At 38.4% G+C, this 21210-nt stretch overlaps 1 protein-coding gene across 5 annotated transcripts in view; it reads left to right on the forward strand.

The window, feature by feature from the left end:
• FNIP2 (folliculin interacting protein 2) overlaps positions 1 to 21210 on the forward strand; it is a 51645-nt gene that overhangs the window by 16502 nt on the left and 13933 nt on the right. For 2 of the 5 annotated variants that reach the window (XM_074589755.1, XM_074589754.1), the window contains exons 2-12: positions 5947 to 6073; positions 9449 to 9583; positions 10661 to 10761; positions 10844 to 10915; positions 11527 to 11858; positions 13001 to 13072; positions 13675 to 13804; positions 17190 to 17391; positions 17922 to 18010; positions 18858 to 19004; positions 19131 to 19300. In XM_074589755.1, coding sequence (XP_074445856.1) covers positions 5947 to 6073; positions 9449 to 9583; positions 10661 to 10761; positions 10844 to 10915; positions 11527 to 11858; positions 13001 to 13072; positions 13675 to 13804; positions 17190 to 17391; positions 17922 to 18010; positions 18858 to 19004; positions 19131 to 19300 — 1577 coding nt within the window. The remainder of the gene's footprint in view (positions 1 to 5946; positions 6074 to 9448; positions 9584 to 10660; positions 10762 to 10843; positions 10916 to 11526; positions 11859 to 13000; positions 13073 to 13674; positions 13805 to 17189; positions 17392 to 17921; positions 18011 to 18857; positions 19005 to 19130; positions 19301 to 21210) is intronic. The other 3 variants (XM_074589758.1, XM_074589757.1, XM_074589756.1) reach the window with 2 other exon arrangements.

The following is a 21210-nucleotide window of genomic DNA, read 5'->3' on the forward strand; positions in this document are numbered from 1 at the left end:
ATGTTTTACCCTTTTTATTTATCTAGCCTATAGATGTTGCGCTGAAGTACTGAGTCACTTTCAAAAATGTTTTAAGGTCAGCTGAAATAGTTTTTGAATGTAAATTAATAGGTCACTCTTCAGTTACTGCATACCTGCCTGCTGATTATTATAAAGGTGAATCAAAAGCTTTCTTTGTAAAGATCAGGGTTTGGAGATCTATATTATCTGAAAATACTGATTCAAGGCAGAATGGGGCAAACTTTTTTGACTTTTTTCCAGGAACAAAGGAGTCTGCTTTCTCCTAAGTAAGAGAGAATTCCTTGCCTCTGTGTCTCAGATCTGTAATGGCAGAAATGTTGAACAAGCCAAAGGAAAGTAGTTTATATGCCAATTTAAGAGAAAATAAAGAAAATTAAACTTGATTTTGAATTCTGGGAGAAAACTTGCCAGGATACCTGTGACCTGTTCCAAACTTGTGGCCTCCTTTAAAAAAAAAACAAACAAGCAAACAAAAATGCCCCCAACTTTATTCATAGTGTTTTAGTGTCTTTAGTAGACCTGGTTTTCCTGTTGTATGAATGTAGACAGCTTGATTTTATTTATTTTGACTTGAAGATGATGTTTATTAGTTCTAGCATCTTCCACACGTAGGAAAGATCCACTCTGAGGGTGAGGCTAGATAATCTGAGCTGTTCAAATAGACTGCTGATGCTGGCGGGAGTAATTGCATTGCCTAATCACATTGCCTCTTCTTCCTTTGCTTTCTGGCATCATGCTCTTGTCCTTTTTCCCCTTGTGCTGGCCTTGGCCTTTCTAATCCTTCTGGAACTGGCTTCCCTTAGGGAGTCAGTTCAGCTCACTAAGCAGGCAGAAAACTGACTCAGGAACAAGAAAACTCAATTAACATTCTAACTAGCCTCAATACTTATTTGGGATGTATAGGGAATGTTTTCTTTGTGCCCTTTCCTAAAGGTATAGGATGGATGAAGCGAGTTAGTGTAACTCATGCTGCCACCAAGAGGTGGAGGTTCCATTGGCTTCTACTCCCTCCTTCCTTTTTCCAGCTACATTTCTGATCTGCTTTCATGTGCTGCAACAGACTTCTGCTGCAGAGAATTCGGTTAGTTTACAGAGGGGTCCAGCAATTACCAGAGCAGACGTGACTAACAGGAAGGGTCACGTAGTTACAAAAAAGGGGAGAAAGGGTATGTGGGGCTTTTATTTTTGTGGTCATTTAAGAAAACATTCTCTTTGGTCAAAATAGCCACATTTAATCTGAAATACGAATGTCTGCACAAGCTCATATTAATTTAATTCATCTAATTTTTAAGAATATGTAGGATCTGGCATAATGCATTGTTTTTAAGCCAAAGTCAAGCATTTCAGTTAGCTGTCAGTCTCTTCACTTCCTTACCTTTCCAGGGTATAATGTCATCAGAACCCTGTTTTGTCATTTTGCAGTATGTTGACACTCAGGTGTCTGAAAAAAACCCAACAAACCCTACTATAATTTCATTCATTTTGTTTGTAAAATTTGTTTAATAAGTCACTTAGCAATATATATTCCTTCAGCACAATCTCTTATCATTCTATTTATTAAGTAGTTCTTAAACAGGAATTGACCATATGAATTTTCTTGTATCAGCAGAATGAGAAAATTTATATAAACAGGGCTAAGGCAAATGATGTTTCAGTTGGTGTTTAGCAAAACTTATTTTTGAAGGCTTTTTTTTTTTTAGGATGACTGAAAGAAGCAACAGTTGTTTTCCAAAAGTAGTGATTGTAGCACCTTTATTCTTGCTAAACATTCATAAGAAATATGAAGCTTACCCTGGGGATTATATAGTTTTGTTATCAGGAGAAACACTTTCAGCAGTAGGTATATAGGCAAAATTACTCGTATTGTATATCTCTCCCATAGCTTCCTTCAATATTAAGTATGGTTGGGTAAGCTGGTTTAGGCAGAAACAGGGGAAAAAGGGAATAATCAACAGTGTACCAGTTTACATTTTATGAAATGACTATAAACAACTGAGTCTTGAGACGTGAAGTAAGAGAGTGTCGGGAGTGGTGGTGAAGAGCAAAAAAGGGCTCTTCTGATATGAATAAACATCGATATTTGTTGTAACTGGACATGGAGTAGACTGTTAGAATCTCATAATGTGGTGCGACTGGAAAATAAGGGGCTTTTTGTAAGCGTGTTGAAGGTTTGCTTTCTAGTCCAAAAGTGGAAGAATTGATAATTTTGTTGCATAATAATGTTCAAATTCTGGTGCAAGCTTTTCATGTAACACTTTCAGAATCTTCTCTTTCTCCGTCTTCTATCTACCTCCCACAAATGCACTGTGAGTATTTTTTTGGTACCTTAAAATTAACATTAGTTCATATTGTGGCCTTGGAGGAGGAGGGGAAAGAGTCTGTTATCTCCTTCACTATCTGTTTTTGGTGGATAGAAGTAGACATCCCTTGATCAGCTTGGTGGTTGAAATTGATTAGTGAATTAACAAATAATTGGGCAAGATGAACCTGTATGCATATATGTTGCCTGTGAGCATAGGAGCTTTTCTTTCCTTATGAAAAGACAGGCTAAAATATTTGTTGTCTATTTCGGATATTATGGTCTTACTTCTCAGAAACAACTGGTGGAAATGTGTAAGGTTTTTTTTTCTTCTTAGTCAAACCCTTAAGCTATTACTTTCTAACATCTAAAGGAATGTTAAGCTATACAAACAGAAGTGTGGTATTTTGTTTTTTCTTCATAAGCTGTGATTTTTGTGTAAGAGAATCTTATCTCTTTCTCAGAAAATGTATGTGAAGAAGAAACAGAAATGCATGCCTTTCAGCATTGCTAAATAAACAAGAAGCTGATAGAGAGATAAGTAAGGTTTGGGGTTTTGGCTTTGATGCATGTGAAAATGGAGCTAATCAATGATTCTGTGTGCTGTCTGTATTCTTCAACACTCTGCTTTTAGGAGATGATTGAATACTCCCACTGTCCCTGTTTTGGGGGCTGTATGTTATACAAGCTGACTTAAACAATAAAGGGTGGAAGTACTGTAAGCAGTCTGGTCACCAGCTTTTGTGATGGGGAGAAAAACATCGCACTCATCTGACCAGTCTTGAAACTATGGGTTTATATGGCTGTATAACATGCATATAGATCTGCTTGATCTTATTGAATGAGGTTTTATCTTCTGTAATATCTAGGACTGCTGCAGGAACTGCATCTGCATTCTGGGTAATTCAAAGCCTGTAAGCAAAGACTTCATTAAAACATACGTTAGATATTTGGTAATACTGTGAGGATACTGTAAGAAGTGCTATCTGCAGTTACTTCCCTGGATTTGATCTATTAGCCACGTAAAGCTCTGTATAATAGATTTTATGTAACTTCTTAGCTTGTTGCTGTCTGGTACTAAAATCCATTTGAAGTTCTGAAAGATTACAGCAATCTTTAATTCCTAGCATGCTCTGTGGAAAAGGCATCTCAGCAGGCTGTTAAATTGGATTCTGCTTCAGCATTTGTTATAAAACCCCATTCATGTCTTATGCAGAAGTTGGCACCATGCAAACAACATGAAGTTTGCTTTAGTGAAGAATGTGGGAGCTCACCTGTTCATAAGGAAACCTAAATTCATGCCACAAAAGTACTGAGCATGCTCTTAGCATAAGTGGGCAGATGCAGGGCTGGACTTGCTCAATCCGTGCCTGAAATGAATCTTTCTGAGTTTAGACTTGCAGTCCTGTGGCCTGAACTACAGATCCTGCTGTGCCAGTCCTGAAGATAAGTCAGACTTTGTTCTTGGATACAATTCAAATTAAGGCCATGGAGATGTACCTTTTCTTTGTTGTTAAAAGGAGGGAAGACCCATGGCCTTCTCAAGAAAGCAGCATAGTTACTTCAGGTATTGTCTGTTGCAGAAAGTCTGTAAGTAAATAGGTGGCTGTATAACTGAAGAGGTATCAGTGTATCTGGTACTGAAGAGCGTCCGATTCACGTAGCAGACTAGAATGAAGTCTACTGATGGCTATGACTTCTCTTGCATTCTGTATAACTGGATTTTGTAATAGCATTGCGCAGGCAGTGGGCTGAGAAACTAGTAACAGACTTTTAAAGCAGATGGTGTAGTTGCAGCTCTCTGTATATGTGAGGTGTGTAGGATCTTTGTTGGGCAACTGTCAACAATGGTATCGGGTCTGATCTCATGCAGGTTAACTTAATGCTGTGACTCTCTTTGAAAGGGGAGACTTGAAAAGAAATCTGCCTGGCACTCCTAGCATTTTGGAGGCAACACATTACAAACGCATTGACAAGTTTCCTCTCTGTTGATGGCAAAACAGCCTCCAGCATCGTTCCATGATCTGGCTTTGATGTGTACTGGACCCTTGTATTATGTATGTAGAGTATATTTGTATCAGATTACCTAACAACGGAGATAGGTATCTGACTTATTCTGTCCCAAGGTATTTAAAAATAGAATAAAACCTGCCAGATTGATGAGGTCTCTCAGCTTTGAAAAAGGTGCCTATTTAGGCTTATTTTTCTTTCTATCTACATAGAAAGGGGAGTTATCTTTGAAATGCAAGCTGAAGCACAAAGAAGAAATGAAGCTGGCTTTATTTATAATGATTTGAAATTTGCAAGTCTCTAAGTGTGTTCCTAAGGCAGTTGCCCATGGTTACCTTACTGACTCTAGCAGGAATTGATGGTGTTTACCGCACTATTGATTTATGGCTGTTAAGAGAGCATGGAATAAAAGAAATAACTTCAGAAATTCTTGTCTTTCAGCTGTACAGAGTTTTTGTGCTCTTCCCTCAATTCTCCACCTTTCAGTAAGGCGTAGTTTGGGAAAATTCCTAAATGAAACATCCTTTTAGGTGGGAGATCAGTGTGGCCTTGACTGAAGTCTGTTATGCAATTTGTTAAACCAACAACTATTAATAACTGTTGTACTCTTACCCCCTAGATGCAGTTCATCCAGGTCAGGGATGAGGCAATAGGACTGAGCACCAGTGCTGTGTACCACTGCTTTATGCAGCAGTAGGTTTTTTCCATTAATTCCAGCATGTCAGCTACATAACATGAAAAGCCAAACTTCTATGCTCTGACATGCAGACCAACTCCCTTTGGAATTAGGAAATAATGTCTTTTGCCACCGCAGCCATGATCAGTTGTGCTCTTAAACCTCCTGCAGTAGTGCAAAGAGGCAAGTCGTGTGCCATGGTGTATCTCTGAGGAACGGGCAAATTCTGGCTGGAGAGAGTTGTTTAATTCAGGTTGAATCTTCAGTGGTATCTTTGTTTCATCTACTAATTGAGCTTCGTCATAGTCAGAGATCAAGTCTCGGTAATCTATGATTGCTCTGTAAACCCTGAAACATCTCAGAAAAAGGGGAAAAATAATGGAACAACACATACCTTGTCTTTCAGTTACAAGAATTAAACTTTGGAAAAATTGTAACTTATATTGACAGGAATAGGTCAAAAGGAATTGGGTTTGTGGTGTTCAGAGGAGAGAAGGGAGAGGGAGGGTGAAAGCCTTAAGCTTGTGAAAGGCTATAGTAAAGAGGATGGTAATCCATTGTTCTTTATCACCGCTGAGAGAACTGCACAAAATAGTACACCTACCTTGCAAGAAGGATGACCCGGACTGTGTATGGAGAAGGAAATAAATTTAAGAGTAGTTAAGCCCTGGAGCAGGTTGCTGAGACAAAGTCTTGTGTTCCCTTTCTGGAAAACTTTGAAGAAACGTTGGATGAAAATTGGTCTGTCTGTACCTGCCTGTGTATGAGTGACCCTGGGTTTAGGTGCTCCTTTCCTTTTCGGTCGGAGTTCTGTGGTTACAGCCTGATTCTTGTAAATGCTGAGTAAAAAATGTATTTGTCAAATACCTGTTTCTTCACTTAAATAAGCCTGCATAGCAGTAAGCACACTATTTTAACATCTTGTGTTCATAATCTGCAGCTGGTCCTCTTCAGAGTTTGACTTGAATGAAATCCGCCTGATAGTTTACCAAGACTGTGAGAGGAGGGGCAGACAGGTCTTATTTGATTCCAAAGCGGTCCGCAAAATTGATGAAGCTGTGGTTCAGGTATGAAATGCTAATTTTGCTTTTGTCCTATTTTCCTTTTGTTTCCCTTCCCAAAAGCAGGAATTTTAATATGACAGCGTCAATTTCCTAATCTTATTTGTGATCCTTCACTTGATCTTAATTCTGTGATAGCTGCAACAAGAATGTGTTAGATTCCAAAAAGCCTATGAACACATATCTGTTATTTGGTGTTTATAATAGAGATATGGCATTGAAACTTAACAACTTTGGTCTGATTTGCTTTCAAGCAAAGCAATCTACACCCCTTTAAACTCAGTATTTCCTAGCTTTTTCTAATGTTGACCAGGATTGGTTTTTGGTTTTAGCCCTGGTTGTGCAGCCCCATTGTTCCAGTGATGTCTAGCATGTCTGTAAATGTGCTTGTCTTCCTTTGGTGTTTGGATTGGTAAAGTTGTTGGCTTTATGTGAATTAAACCAACTCAGCTTTGGCTAACCATGCTGTAATGCGTAAGACTAACACATGGCAATATACAGCCATGTAAGTTTTGGTGACGCGTGTAGAAGCAAGAGTAGATGCTGTCAAGATGAAAATTCTTTTTGCTGTTCACCAGGCACACAAATTTTGGAGTAATGCTTTGAGCAAACTTAAGTGATTTTAAGACAAGTAAAACAATAGTGTTTTGTAGTAGTTTTGTTTGTTGTTTTGCTTTTTTTCTTTTTACTACTAGTTCTGTGTTTCTCTTCTATGTGGAATTATTTCAATTTTTTGTTTGTTCTGGAGCCCTTGTTACAACCAGCAACTTCAGCATGTCAGACTAGCATGGTTTATTGTAGAATCACAAGCTATACACAAATACTTGTGACTTGTAGAATTTACTTATGGAGATGCTTAAAAACCGGCAATATCTATTTTAGTCACACTGCAAATACACCATTGTGCCAAATCAGTAAGACTGATGAGCATCATCAGCTGATGACTGATCATGTGCTTAAGAGGGTAAATGGGTCAGACTGGTCTGTTAATCTTGCTCTCCTTTTCATCTCCCTCCCTCCTCACCCCCCCTACCCCTCCACCCCCCATCAAGGTCATTCCTTTGTATCTTAAAGTTGGTTAAAAACACACAGTATGTGAAGAAGAAATATATTTCTGACTTCATTGAAATACTCAAATTATTCCACTTGCTTGAATACTTTAAACTAAAAGTTGACTACAAAATGTCCTATCAGGAACTGTATGCAAGGTTTACATAAAACAGATTATAACCTCCCTCATAACCCACAATACAGGCTATAATCTGTTTTCTAGCCAGTCACGGGTCTAGGTGCCCTTTTAGAATAGTCAGAGCACTTTGAATGGCATGCAAACACATAGATGTTAAAAGTGATCTTGAATGTTTGGTCATTTATTTGGTGTGTTATCAAATAGCGAGCCTAAAATGTTATTCATTTAAAGTTTAGGCAAAATGAGTCTCAAGCTCAGTCCTGTTGGAAGTAAAGTCAAGAAAGTGTGTGTTTACTGTGCACTTATCTGTTTTCCTGAAATACAATAAATCTTATTCACATTGAATATTCAAATACATTGATTGTCTCTAAAGTATGCAATAAACTTACTTGGGGGAACTAGCAGGTCTGTATTTCATTTAACCATGTGTTTGTTTAATATACTGCATTTCTTTTCAGTGTTCTTAATCTAATCTCCGATTCTTTCTGCAGATGGCATATATCAGACCACTTTTATTGGGCATTTTTTGTCAATAGCTTATTCAGCACGTGACTACTGACCCTGGTGCATTTCTAAACCCTTAATGACAGTCACAATGGGATTAGATAAGCAGTAGCACATAAATACTATGCCAGGAAAAAATGCACAAAAGGAGTGCAAATATAGGATAGAATATAGAAGTCCAGGAATTTACTTTTTTTAACATGCTAGTAGGCTTGTTTTTAAATTGGTAAAGGAGCTGTACTGTCACTTTAGTTTAAACTGAACTTTTCAAAAAATGACAGATCATCTATTCCCCTTTTCTTGGCCGCCTCCTGTTTTTCTTCCGCATCTTTCCTTTTGCCCGTTTCATCATCTGGTCATTGTGACTTGAGTATTCCAAAACTTACTACTGTTACTGTACTGTAGTATTCAAAGTGTTTATCTTAAAAATCAGTCTTGGGAATATTGGATTCTACTTCTATTTCCATTTAATTTCCTGTTATCATTCCTTTCTTGTCTTGCTGAGCCCAAAATATGGCTATGGCCGCTTTTTACTAGTGTCTAGGTTATTACTGTTTCCTTTTGCCTGCTTGCTTGCTTTTTCTGTAAACTATCTACATGTACCTTTGTTGACATTTTAAAAAAATTTAGTCGATCTCTACCAATGCATGTTCCCAATGAGCTAAACCATGCTGGTACAAAATGAGGCTTAAAAAAATACACTTCATTCCAATGTGCACTACGTGAATGAATGTGTACATTAATGCATATTAAATGTATGTGCATTAAGGGATTTTTAATTTCTTAAATATTTAAAAACTTTCTGATCAGTTTTCATTGCTGCAAGGTTAGGGTTTTGCTCCCTTCGTATAAACCATTTCAAGTGCATGTGAGAAGTATGTTCAAAATAATGTGGCCCTCTTAACTGACATCTAATGGACATTCAAACTGGGGGAGGGGAGGAGCGGGAAGAAGCCATCAATGGAAACAAGAAAGTCATTAAGTTTTGTTCAAGAAAACTTTATTAAGCAAATCCCAATGAATTAAATGCAGCTTGTCTTATGAAACATGTACAAATAGCATTAATGTAACTGGTATCTTTCTGAGACTTCCTTTACACCCTTCTGATCAGTTCTAAGAGGTTGTTAAAACATAGTGACTTGAGAGTAAACTTTGAATTCAAGTCATCTGAATTTAAGTATTCATTTGCTTGCTTTTTTTCTTTTCTTACACAACTTCTTTACAGGTTTAAGAAATAGATTTCTTTTTTTTTAACTTGGTAATTCTACCAAACGATGCATTATTCACCCCTTGGTTTTGCTGGTTATTCTTCTGTTTAAGAAATCTGTTAATCGGTTGGGAAGCAAAAGTTATATGTAATTTGAATGATTAGTTGTGCAAATGATAACAGAAATTGGTTTGTAAGCAACTCATAAGATGAGATTTTGTTTGCATAAACTTTGGCAAATGTTACACAGAGCAATTTAGAACAATTGGGAATGATCTTCCAGTGGAACTTTGACTAATTACTCTGACTACATGTGGTATTATGAAAAAACCGTTTAAAACATAGTTCTTGAACCAAGTAAGAGTGTCTCTTATTTCTGTCTCTTACCTGTAGTTTAAGAAAAATCTTGCCGTGGTATGTTTACAGATGCGAGTTCTCATGTTTGCTTTGTTTTCATCATATTGCTCTATTTTTTACACAGAAAATGGCAGAGGATGCTTCTGTAAAGACTTCTGCCAAGAACTGTCAAGCAAGCAATGGGAACAACAATATTTCTTCCCATAGTCCCTCAATAAGCTGTATGCAAAATGTCAAAGAACAGATACCGAAGTATCAGGTAATGTTCATTATTTTTCTTGCTTGTATTTATCTGTTTTACTAAAGAAGTTTGCATATAAAAGCCTTAATTTACATGTATTTAATGACTAGTTATACTTCCAGAATATTACAAGTTAATGTTAATCTTGAGATATCCACCCTATCTTTAAAGTCTTGTAGAGTAGGAGCATGTGGGTACACGTTAACCTTCTGGTCTATTTTGGTCTTGTCTTTCAAAAAGTTACGAAAGGTATTCAATAGCATTATTATTTGTGATGGTCATAAAAAACACTATACCATTCTTGTTTTGAAAGAGGTTTACCTATGCTTCAGGTCAGCTCTGAAGGAACTGTTGAACGTGGTATACTAGAAGTCCCTTTAGCCTGTCTTACTATAAAATAAAATTTTTAAGAGAACTATTTTTCAGATATTCTGCTGTTTCTCAATAAAAGCATAAACATTTCATCTAGAAAAATGTCATTTGAAGCATGTATAGATTAAAGTAGAAAAAACTTATATTTAACTAAAGGTAAGCAATTTTCTTCAGAATTAACAAACTTCTCTCCATATTTGCTATTGATAATCAGTCTGAAACAAAATCAGAAATCAGTCTGATTATACTTAGGAACACAGTCCTCGCAAATTATTTTCCAATCAAAAGTGTTTCCAAGAAGCTTTCTATAGGGGCAGGGAAGGAGAACATACTCATTTGAATGAGGAAGACAGTTTAATGCTTGGGGATCCTGACCACAGAATCTAAATCCTGTGAACACCTGTAGGTTTCATCAAACACTCTGATGGGAATGATTCTTTGGAAATGTGGTAGATCTTTTTTTCCTCTTTTTTGCCTTTGAAGGTCTCCCTGGAACAAGGGTAATAATGCCCATCTAGTGAGCAAAACAGAGTACATCTTCCAGCTGTACTCCCTTGTACTTATACTCAGAATGTTAGAACCATGCAGGATCTTAGTCTGCATGGGAAAGCAGAACTTATTTGTGTTCACAATTGAAAATGTAGCACTGTGGCGCTATATTAAATTGAAATAGTATGCCAAGTTATTATTGACTTTGCTCTTCCCCTCTTCTTGTCTGTGTAGTACACCAGACCAGCATCTGATGTCAACATGCTTGGAGAAATGATGTTTGGCTCAGTGGCAATGAGTTACAAAGGCTCCACCTTGAAAATTCACTATATACGGTGAGTGTCCTTTTCTGTGATGCGCTCTCCTGTCAGGCACTTGGAATTGATGACTCACTGAAATAACTGTTTATCCTTTCAGCTCTCCCCCACAGCTGATGATAAGTAAAGTCTTCTCAGCCAGGGTAGGAAGCTTCAGTGGAAGCAACAATAAGTAAGAACACTTTTTTATTTTTTTTTCCTCCCGTGTTCAATGCAGTCGTCTTTCCTTCTTTCTCCTTTTGTAGTCCTTCTGTCACTGCTTCTAAATTTGACTTAACCAAAGTGGAAAAGTCTAGTAGGAAATCAGAAACGGCATCTGTGGAGAAGGATTCTCTTGATAGATCCCTGCCAGGCCACCCAAGTTTAAAAAATAAAATCTCTTAGAGTTCTGCTTCTTAATTTGCATGTGACATGCAATAAGCTTCAGAGGTTAGGTGCTTTGGACCATCAAAGCCTGTGTCTCTTCCTGCTGCCAGAAGGGTGAAGAAGGGGTATGTGTTAAGAAAGCTTTGTGTCCCTGTACCCCACTTCTGTTTCCTTCAATAGTGACAGAAGAGACACTGTTTATCGTCTGTTCCCTTTTTCCTTGTCCCAAAAATGGTCAAATGTGAATAAGCTGAGTCGCAAATGTGACATTCGGAAAACCTACTGATCCTTGAGTTTGATTGTAAAGTTAATCTTCAGCCTTCTTTTTTTCCATTAAATGAGCCTAATCCTCAAGCTAGTATTAATGCCTGTTGATCACGTTCTTAAGGAATGCTGGCTTTTCCCCCTTTTTTTTAGCTTACAAGATAGCTTTGAATACATCAACCAAGATCCCAGCCTGGGAAAGCTGAGTTCGAATCAGAATGGTTTGGGAACCTGTCGCAGTGGAAGTAATTTAGGTAAATATTTCCAGGTTCTATGTCTTTCTGACAATGAAGCCATCTGTTCATTCAGTTTGGTTTTTTCTGTGCATCGCCTTCTTTCTTTTTTTTTTTACTTTTTTTGCATTGCATTTTCTCTACGTTGCTTTTGTTTCCTAGGTGTGTTACAGCTGTGTAGCAGCAAACTGCTGCAGGGTGTGTCTGAAGGAGGTCCCCTCCGGCTCATCCGCAGTGCTTCTTTCTTTGCAGGTTTGTGTGGAATGCCAGCCACAGTGTGACCCATCCATATGCACACACAAATCCAGCTCCTTCTGAATCCTTGCAGGACATACATAATTATTCTCTAGAAACAGAAAGGGCTAAAATAGTGACAACAGATGTATCTGGCTTATACTTAAAAATCTTTCTTCCAAAAAAATAGCTAAGTTAATTGCTTTTTGTTCATATTTCTTTTCTAATTCCTGTTTTTAATTTTAAAGGTATTTTTATGCAGTGTTTAATAATAAATGAGCCCTTATGTTTCTTAGAGAACTTATGTTTCCTGGCTTATAACTGGTTTCTTGCTAGTGTGCAGGTGTCTTGCTGATGCACAGCTTTTTCTTCTCTTACCTCGTGCTACTTTTTTTTTAATTTGATGTCAGACATTCAAAATTAATTCTTGAGCTAAGTCTGGGAGGCTTTAAGGTTTTTTTTTTTCTTTAACAATATCAATTCCTTTAACTTTCAAAACTTAAACTATGTAAAGTCTCCTTTTACAGGCATACTGATGACCCATGCAGGTGGGTAGATCTTAGGCCTGATTAGTTCTGTTAATTGCAAAAATGTGAACTAGAATACCAATGCAGTTTCTTCACAGTCTTTGCAAATCTTGCATGCTCTACAATTTGAGTAAATCTGCGCTACTAACACTTCAATGTAATACAACATAGGCTGAATGTTTCTTACTGTGAGGCTTTGTGGATAGTAAATCTCTGCTTGGGGTATGAATCAGAAGCTTAGTGGACCTCGTATTTGACTATTTTATTATGATGTTAACCTGTGTAGAATGACAATCTTGCCCGCAAACAGAAAAAGTCAAGATGGAGGTACCACCAGCCCTCATTTTCAAAGCATATCTGATTTTTTATAATGTAGACTATTCACATTCTTAAGTTTCTTAGAGATGTTTTCAGACTGGGGCAAATAACCAACTTCGTCTAGTAACGTGATACTCAGTATGGGAATACTGTTTGCTGCCACCTCTGCTCACACCATACTGTGTATTTGGAGTAATGGTACAGGATGTAACTTTGCTGTTTTATGACCTTTAAACTTAAACATTTTTTTAAATGCTGACAAATAGTATGGTGAGTTATGTAATACTTTTTGTTGATCTGATCTGTTTGTTTTAGCACACAGCACGCCTGTTGATATGCCTAGCAGAGGACAAAATGAGGACAGAGACAGCGGCATTGCTCGGTCAGGTATCTGCTCTCTGTCTTGTTTGCCTGCTACTGTAATTGCAGTTCTTCGGTTGCAGTGATTCACCTGAAAGATAGGCACCTTGTGACCCATAAATCCAAATTTTTTTGCATCTGCTAAGCTGTTTTCTTTCTGCCTTTGCCCCAAGCTTTAATGCAAGAATACTTGTAATGATATTCTTTGTTTACATCGTTTTCTGGGTTCTTAATGAATTTATAATTTGGAGAAAGAACTGTCTGTAGCCTTTACTAAAGCAAGGGAAGAGAAAGATGGTTTTGCACCAAGTAGGAAAAGGAGGCCAGAAGATCTGTCTATTGTAATGGGGGCGGGCAACACCTCTCAGGATAGAATGCTTTTACTGAGAATAAGAAGGCTTTTATGTTCTAGTAGGGAAGATTATGACTTTATAAGAGAAGAATGTTCTCAGGCAGCAAGATTAATTTAAAATAATTGTCTCTCCTGTTGTAAGTAAAGTTATGTGAAAAAGATCAGCAAGTGAGAGCAGTATTTGTGGGAATTTGTTCCCAGTTAGAATATGAAGAAAAATATTCAACCAGCGCTCTTTCTAATTCAGTATATGTGGGGTTTCTTGCTTTCTTAATAGCATCTCTGAGCAGTCTTCTGGTCACTCCTTTTCCATCTCCAAGCTCTTCATCCTCATCTTCTAGCAGCTACCAACGTCGCTGGCTCCGAAGTCAGACAACCAGTTTAGAGAATGGAATTATTCCAAGGTGGTGAGTGCAACACCTTTCTTACAACAGCTGTTTGGCAGTAATTTAAGCTAAATAGGGCTTAAGCCTCTTCTCTTTAAAAGGACAAATCCTGTTATTAAATGCTCTCAATTCAATCTAGCTTCTGTGCATGTTACATAAGATTACCAATATGAAGAAAGACCAAGTTTTGGCTGAACATGAACTGCAAGGCCCAATTTGAAATATACTTATTTTCATTCAATGTATAGGCTGTGTCTGAAGCCACATTCTGAAAAGCAAATTAAACTGTATGTGAAGGAGCGGAGCATCCTGTTGAGATGAAAGAGATTATAACGGCACTGCTGCCGTAATTACATTATACTATGATGAAGTCTGACTAGTGAGCAGTTACTGAAATTTTGGAGTAATAGCCCATGACGACTCTCTTGGCTGGTACAGGATGTTCCTGATGTGACTTCTGCCAAAACAGGAAGAATAAAAAGAGCTGTGATCAAAAAGCTTGGCTTCTCTTTTGGAATTTTATTAGCTTTTGTAGCTCAGTGGCATAACAAAGCATGGAACGCAGCAGACTTTTCATAGCTAATAAGCAAATTCTTCCCTTGTCAGTTGTAAAATAGCAAATGGTTCTTGATGATCTGCTCATATGTACTCATCCACCTGCACCCAGAGATAGCACGGAATTAGTGGAGAGCTACAAGAAATTCCTACTGTTTGGCGCCTCTCCCTCTTTAGTGTTTTCAGTTAAGAGAAGCTTAAAAGCTGCCAGTTAAAAATATGTGGTCAGTTAAAAAAAACAAAAACAAAACCTTTTTGAAAAGAGTTTTTCCCTAGTGTCAACACTTGAAGCTTTATCCTGGATATTCTTACCAAATCATTGTTAACATGAAGAATTGTGTGGTGGAGCTAATGTAGCAGTCATGCTTTCTAAATCATGCTTGCAGGTGAGAATAAGCTAGTAAACATTTTGCTTTCAGTAAACTGAAGTACTTTTTAGCCTAGTTTCCTAAAGAAATAAGCCTGAGAGCAGTGCATGCAAAGAAAAGTTTAAACATTTAGGGTACATAAGATAATTTCAGCCCAGTTTAAGAAGCTGCCAGTTTCACAAATAGAAATTCCCTCTAAACAATATGTTACTTTTGTAACACTGAGGAAAGTAGGCTTTTTGGGCTGCCTGTTCACTGCAGGGAGTAGGCTGTGTTTCTTCCACACTGGAAAATCTATTCTGGGGAAAGATACTGGAAACACGACATTATTATTTCCGCTATCTAGAACTACTCTTGAATTGGTGTTCTTTCTAAGCCAAAAAGCCTCTTCAGATACTTGTTTTATGATTACTTGCTAGAGAAACAGTAGGATTCTGGTTGAATACTTCAGTGGCAGCAGAGTTTGCACTTCAGTTTGTACAGCCAAGATTTTACAGTCTCTGTGACTGATGTTTTAGGCCAATAGCTCAAAGAAAATGAGATGTCTAGCTGGAGCTCTATGTAGCCAATTGGCAGGCAAGCTAGATCAGCAGCTTTGTTGAAAAGGCTTCTCTCACAGACCTAAATTCTTCAATTTCGGTTCCTGGGAAGCAGGACAAAAGCTCGTGATGTTTCTTAGATGCTGACTGACCATCCTTTCCCAACTTCCTTGGGAATTTGTGTCTCTGCATGCAAGTTCCTGAAGTTCAAATGAGGTTATGTTTTTGTCTTGAACTCTTGTTTCCCACAAGCTGTTTTTTGCTGGGGTTTTATTGTGTGTGCTTTTACTGTATTCCTGGACTCATACCTCTATGATGAGAAACTTCTGTATATTTAACTTTGTCAAACCAATTAAACTGTAAACCGCTTATTTTTAGAATGAACTGAGAATGAATGCTTAGCATTCAGGCTTTCCTCTTGTTAATTGCTTCATAGTGGTCTATAAATGCCACAGGCTCGGTTTCAAGATAATTCTGATATGAAAAGCCTTCAAGCTTTTAATTACCGCTTGCTGATATTGCAGTCTTAACTTAAAAAGAAACTCCAAAACCAAGCTATTTCCATGAGAGCTACTGCTCTGACAGTCTCCATTTGCGTTATAATGGCTTTCTTGTCTGTTCTTACCCTTCTCCCCCTATAGTTTCTCAGTGTATTAAAAGCGTATTCAGTTAAACAGTGTATTCAATTAAACTTGCTTCCAAAAGACGTTTTCACCATACTATTTTACTCATTCATGTATATACTTTTTAAAGATGTTTTTTTTTCAGTGAAATTGATCAAGAAACTTTAAGCAAGAAAAAGTTTTTTAAATTCAGCAACATCAATATCTAGCAGTGCATTGCAAGCATTTATGGAGGAATAGGGTGAAAGGATTGCCACTTTTTTTGTATAATCACAGAAAAACTTATCCTGGCCTGAGACTTGTGGATATCATCCAAATCAGTTGCCTGTGCAAAGGACTAGCTTGAAATTTAGATCAGGTTGCCATGGAACTTGTCAAATTGAGTCTTGAAAATCTCCAAGGATGGGGATTCCACAGCCTCTCTGGACAGTGCCCTCCAGTGTATTGTCCATTTTCCCCCCATTTGGCATCATCTGCAAACTCACTGAAGGTGTGTTTTGATCCACAGGCCAGGCTAATAATGAAGATATTGAGCAGTATTGATCCCACTGTCAACCCATGTGTAATACTGAAAAGTGGCATAACTATCCAGTGAATAAACAGAACTCGGGGAAATAATAATGGTTGCAAAATAGCCACTGTTTATTATTTTTTTTTAGCAGAAGACAAAGCATTTTAAACTGAAGTATATCCAATTTTGAGCTAGGCACGCGTGTATTTGTAGGCGTTAAGTTTGTGTTTTCACAGTAATTACTAAGTGGTGACATTTTGTCTTCAATTAAAATGGAAAGTTTTATTTTGCATGGTTAAGTGTCTTAAGATGCTGGAACAGTATAGGTAGCATGTTTCCCGACTTCCCTCATAAGCAGCAATACAGATTCAAGAGTGTCGTGGACATACTGCTGAGCACCTAGGCAGGAGTTTGAGTGCTGGATGCAGTTCACAGCTCTGAAATTACCTTTAAGCTTTTTTGCTAATGATTTTGCATGTTGTGTCTCCATTTCCCTTTTCTTAAATCTCCCTTAAAGACAATTTCAGAAGGAGGGATTTTGTAGTAGCTCTGTTTGAGAGGAAAGTGTTCATTCACACCACTTCAGGAGCTGGCCTCTCTGGGGGTTGTCTTCCTCCTACCTGAGCAAACATAGGTCTTATCCATCAAAACACTGGGTGTCCTCTGTTCAGGCAGGTGACAGCAAAGTCATATGTAGTCAGTCAAAGGAGACCTAAGAATGAATTACCTTCTACTATATAAATAGATATGGGTAGAAGACAAATTACCTCTCAGTATATAGGTAACTGTCCTAACAAATCTGTCTTACAGGTCCACTGAAGAAATGTTTAGTATGACTGATGAAAGCTGCAGCTCCAATCCTGCAATGGTTCGGAGGAAAAAAATTGCAATCAGCATAATCTTTTCTCTGCCAGAAAAAGAAGAAGCACAGAGAAACTTCCAGGATTTCTTTTTCTCTCACTTTCCTCTTTTTGAATCTCACATGAACAAGCTGAAATATGCAATAGAAAAGGTACGGAATACTAGCTTGGCTTAATGTGAAAAAATAAGTGTCAAACAGAATGAAGTATTCTAGAATCTGATAGATGAAGAGTGGGAGAAGGCATGTGGTTTCAAGCTTCCCTCCCTCCTTACACATGTAGGAATGAGCCCAGTGTAGGAATTCAGCATTTGCTGAGAAAGAGGTGCAGTTTCTTTTCTAGTCAGAATGAGAATGGAGAGTTTTATGCCATGGGTGTTTTTCTTTCCTTCTTACCATATTTCACTGTGGGTGAGATATGGAGACAGTGGAAATGATGGTATTCTGTTCTTTCATGTTCGTTGCTGTCTTCCCCCTACTCTCTCAAAAAACTCTTCTCTCCCCATGTCCAGTCTTAGGGATTGTCTCATGAGGTGGAGGGAGGTTGGCAGCTATTGCTGTCCTGGGTGTCTGTGTAGCACTGGGGCTAGATCTTAATCATTTTGACATGTTAATGAAGCTTAAAAAGATGAAGAATGCGAATCCTTTAAGAAGCTGTTTTGTGTCTTTAACTCTTAATCAAGGCCATGATCTCATGTAGAAAAATAGCAGAATCCAGCCAAAGAGTGCAGGTTTATATCAGCCGTGTCATGGATGCCCTGGGAGAATTCAGGTGAGTTGATGTAATTCTGAATTACAAGGAGAGCTCTTCTCATGCCCCTTTAAAGACATTTATCACTTCCAGTTATAAGGAACTGAATGCAGGGTCTTGTAATTTAGCCAGTCTTGAAGTTAGCGTGAATGAACTTTCTGTGTTTTGGGTATTGGGTAAATGTTTTCTAGAAAACTTCAGCAAAGCCAGCTCAGCCATTTTCAGAATGAGAGTAAAATTAGTTCTGTTGTATTCACTTGTACCTGGGACTGTCAATTAAAGTCTTTAAGATCTCAGTGAGAGTTGGCTTTTGCCAATGCCTGTGCAGATGAGTGGATTGATTGTTGTATTCAGGCAGATGAGTTGTCTGCTCCTAGCCATAGATGCTGAACAGTATAACTGACAAGAAAGTTGCTGTCAAAGCCTCTCTTTTTGGTACCTAAGAGAGGAAGGAGGCCAAGAAAGGCAGCCCAGGAGAGAGAGACGAGGCTTTGGTGGGGTGGAGTTTCTGTGGTGTTTCGAATGTGGAATCAAATCACTGTAATGAATAAATGGATTCTATCCCTCCTCAAAATGATTTCTGAATCGATTCCCTGAGGAAAAATACAGAGGGGAATGCAAGAAAGTGAAGACAAATATGTAATATTTGAAGATACTGAGTTACTGGTGCACTGAATTAAACAGACTAGTGTTCTGGGACAGTAGTAATTAGTCAGTCCAGAAAAATTCCAGTTTTAGTCGCCTAGGTCTTACAAAAAATAAATTAAAAAAAAATCAGTGAATAATAGAAGAGGAAAGGGGCTACTTATTAACATGCACATTTCAATCTTGCAAATACACTTACTTCTTGGGAATTTTCTTTGAGCAGAGTTACCATCTGGAACCTATATTCTGTTCCAAGGATTGCAGAGCCTGTGTGGCTTAATATGATGTCCAGCACCCTGGAAAAGAATCAGCTATGCCAGCGTTTCCTTAAAGAATTCACGTTTCTGATAGAACAGATCAACAAAAATCAGTAAGCTTCCTCGACCCCTTTTTTCTTAAAAAAAACTTGTGTGCTTCCTAGTGCATGTGGATATATTAAAGCACTTAATGGGATATTCTTTTGCTGGTGTTACTTTGGTCATGTTCTTTTTCCTAGGTTCTTTGCTGCTTTGTTAACTGCGGTGCTGACATATCATCTGGCTTGGGTCCCAACAGTAATGCCGGTTGACCATCCTCCCATAAAGGCCTTCTCTGAGAAGCGTACATCACAGTCTGTGAACATGCTGGCAAAATCCCATCCATATAACCCTCTCTGGGCACAGCTTGGTCAGTAGGAAATGGAAAGACTTCTCTAACTAGCACGTTTTTGCATCCGTTCATCTTATCTGAGAGCTACTTATGATCCAGATCACATTTGGTGATTTGCCTTGCTGTAAGCTGGGCAGAACTACCAACAGATGTCCTGTTAACAGATTAAACAGAGTATTTGGAGGCCTGCTTGCATAGCCTGAGTGCTCTGCTCTTTTCCTTGGTCCTTTGTCGTCCTCTGTTACACTACCTGGTTAAGTAACAGTATAGAAGCATTAAGCAAGTGCCGTGAATGATCTGAGCAGTTTGGGAAGAACAAGAGGGAACAGGCTGGACTGAGGGGAATTCTCTGGGCCTTGGAGGCCCTTTGTAGTTGAAACTGCCCTGGCTACCTCCTTTTATCTCTTTCTCACAGAGCTAGGATGGACACCAAGACAACAGAGAAGTCTGGCAACTGGCAGTACCTCCATTCATTCACAGTTACGTGAGTGGGCTTGGGCTGAGATTTTCTTTCTATGCCCAGCTCCTCAGGCTGTTTTCTGACAAACATTTTATAGCTTATAAATTATCTTGATACAGGGGATTAAATAACTGCTGTCAACTGAGTAGGTGAGTGAGAGCTGAGAGAATAATACTGCCAGTGATTAATCCCTGAAAATTCCTCCTCTTGGCTCAGCTGTGAGTCTGACATCAGATCGGCCTTAACTTTAACTGATGTACTATATCGCCATGTAAAATAACATGCATGCATACTAAAGCGATAATGTGACTTTTAGAACGTGCTACTGGTTGTATTTCTTGACAATTGTCTCAGTTATGTTTGTTATTCACAGCGATCTTTATGAAACTAAGAATTGCTATCTTGGCCCTGTAGTTGTAGTAGAAGTGTTTCCTGTTTTAGGATGTCTTTAAAACATTATGCAGAGGAGTAATGGATTAGACTTGGAAGGGAAAATAGAAGTTTGCTCAGGGTGTAGAGGATGGAGCCAGGCCTGGGGTTATAAAAACCAGCTGGACTGGAGGCGTAAGATTAGCAGTAGCTCTTGTGGTCACTCCCAGGAGCCACCACTGGTGACTAGTCAAGAATCTGTTTCTCTTCTCACCTCCCCAGGCTGTATGCTGCTACCAGCATTGGCCTAGCCAAGTTCTTAGTGCCTGAACTCAAAATGCTTTCTCATTTTGTTTCGTTTTTATAAAGCCCAAAAGCCATTATCAGGCGGTTGCAGTAACTGACAATGAAAGTAAGATGTTGCCCTCTGCTGGTCTCCTTGTTCAGAAAGAAGGGGGGGGGGGAGGAGGAATAAAAAAAATCATGGATCTTAGTGCTTTAAAATGGAAATGACTTTATTAAGGGAAGGATTTTGACGTACTTGTCTTTCCACCTTCAGACCTATGTTTTCATTACATATTATATATATATAACTGTAAGTACCACTGTCAGGAAGACATAAAACTGTCTCTTAAACATCAGCTTCAATCTAATGACTTTTTCTACTGTCTTATTAGTATTGGTTTTATATAAAAGCCAATTGTGCAAATGAACATGAAGCCTGAATCTGATTTCCATAGCAACTGTGCTCAACTCGAAAGGAAAAAGATATCTTATCATTTCCTTTCCAAACTGTTAGTCCTTGTGGGCCACCAGGCATGGAGGTTGATTCCAGCTGAGTAATCTGAAGCCCTCTTCCCATTATTGAGGAATGAATTTGCTGGCATGTTAGGCTATGGGGCTAGTTGCAAGGGTGTTTTAAACTGGGGGAACACAACACGCTGGTGTCACCACACAGCAGCGTCTGCAGTGCATCGCTGGCATCATGGGAAATGGCAGATCTTGACAGGGGAGACAGTAGGTGTGGGACAGTGGAATTACTGTCTCATTTATTCTTGTTTTGCAGGAATGGAGTCAGGAGCCTTATTCCTTTTATGTT

Source organism: Larus michahellis, chromosome 5 (assembly GCF_964199755.1).
Source record: "Larus michahellis chromosome 5, bLarMic1.1, whole genome shotgun sequence".
In the NCBI taxonomy this organism is placed as follows: Eukaryota; Metazoa; Chordata; class Aves; order Charadriiformes; family Laridae; genus Larus; species Larus michahellis.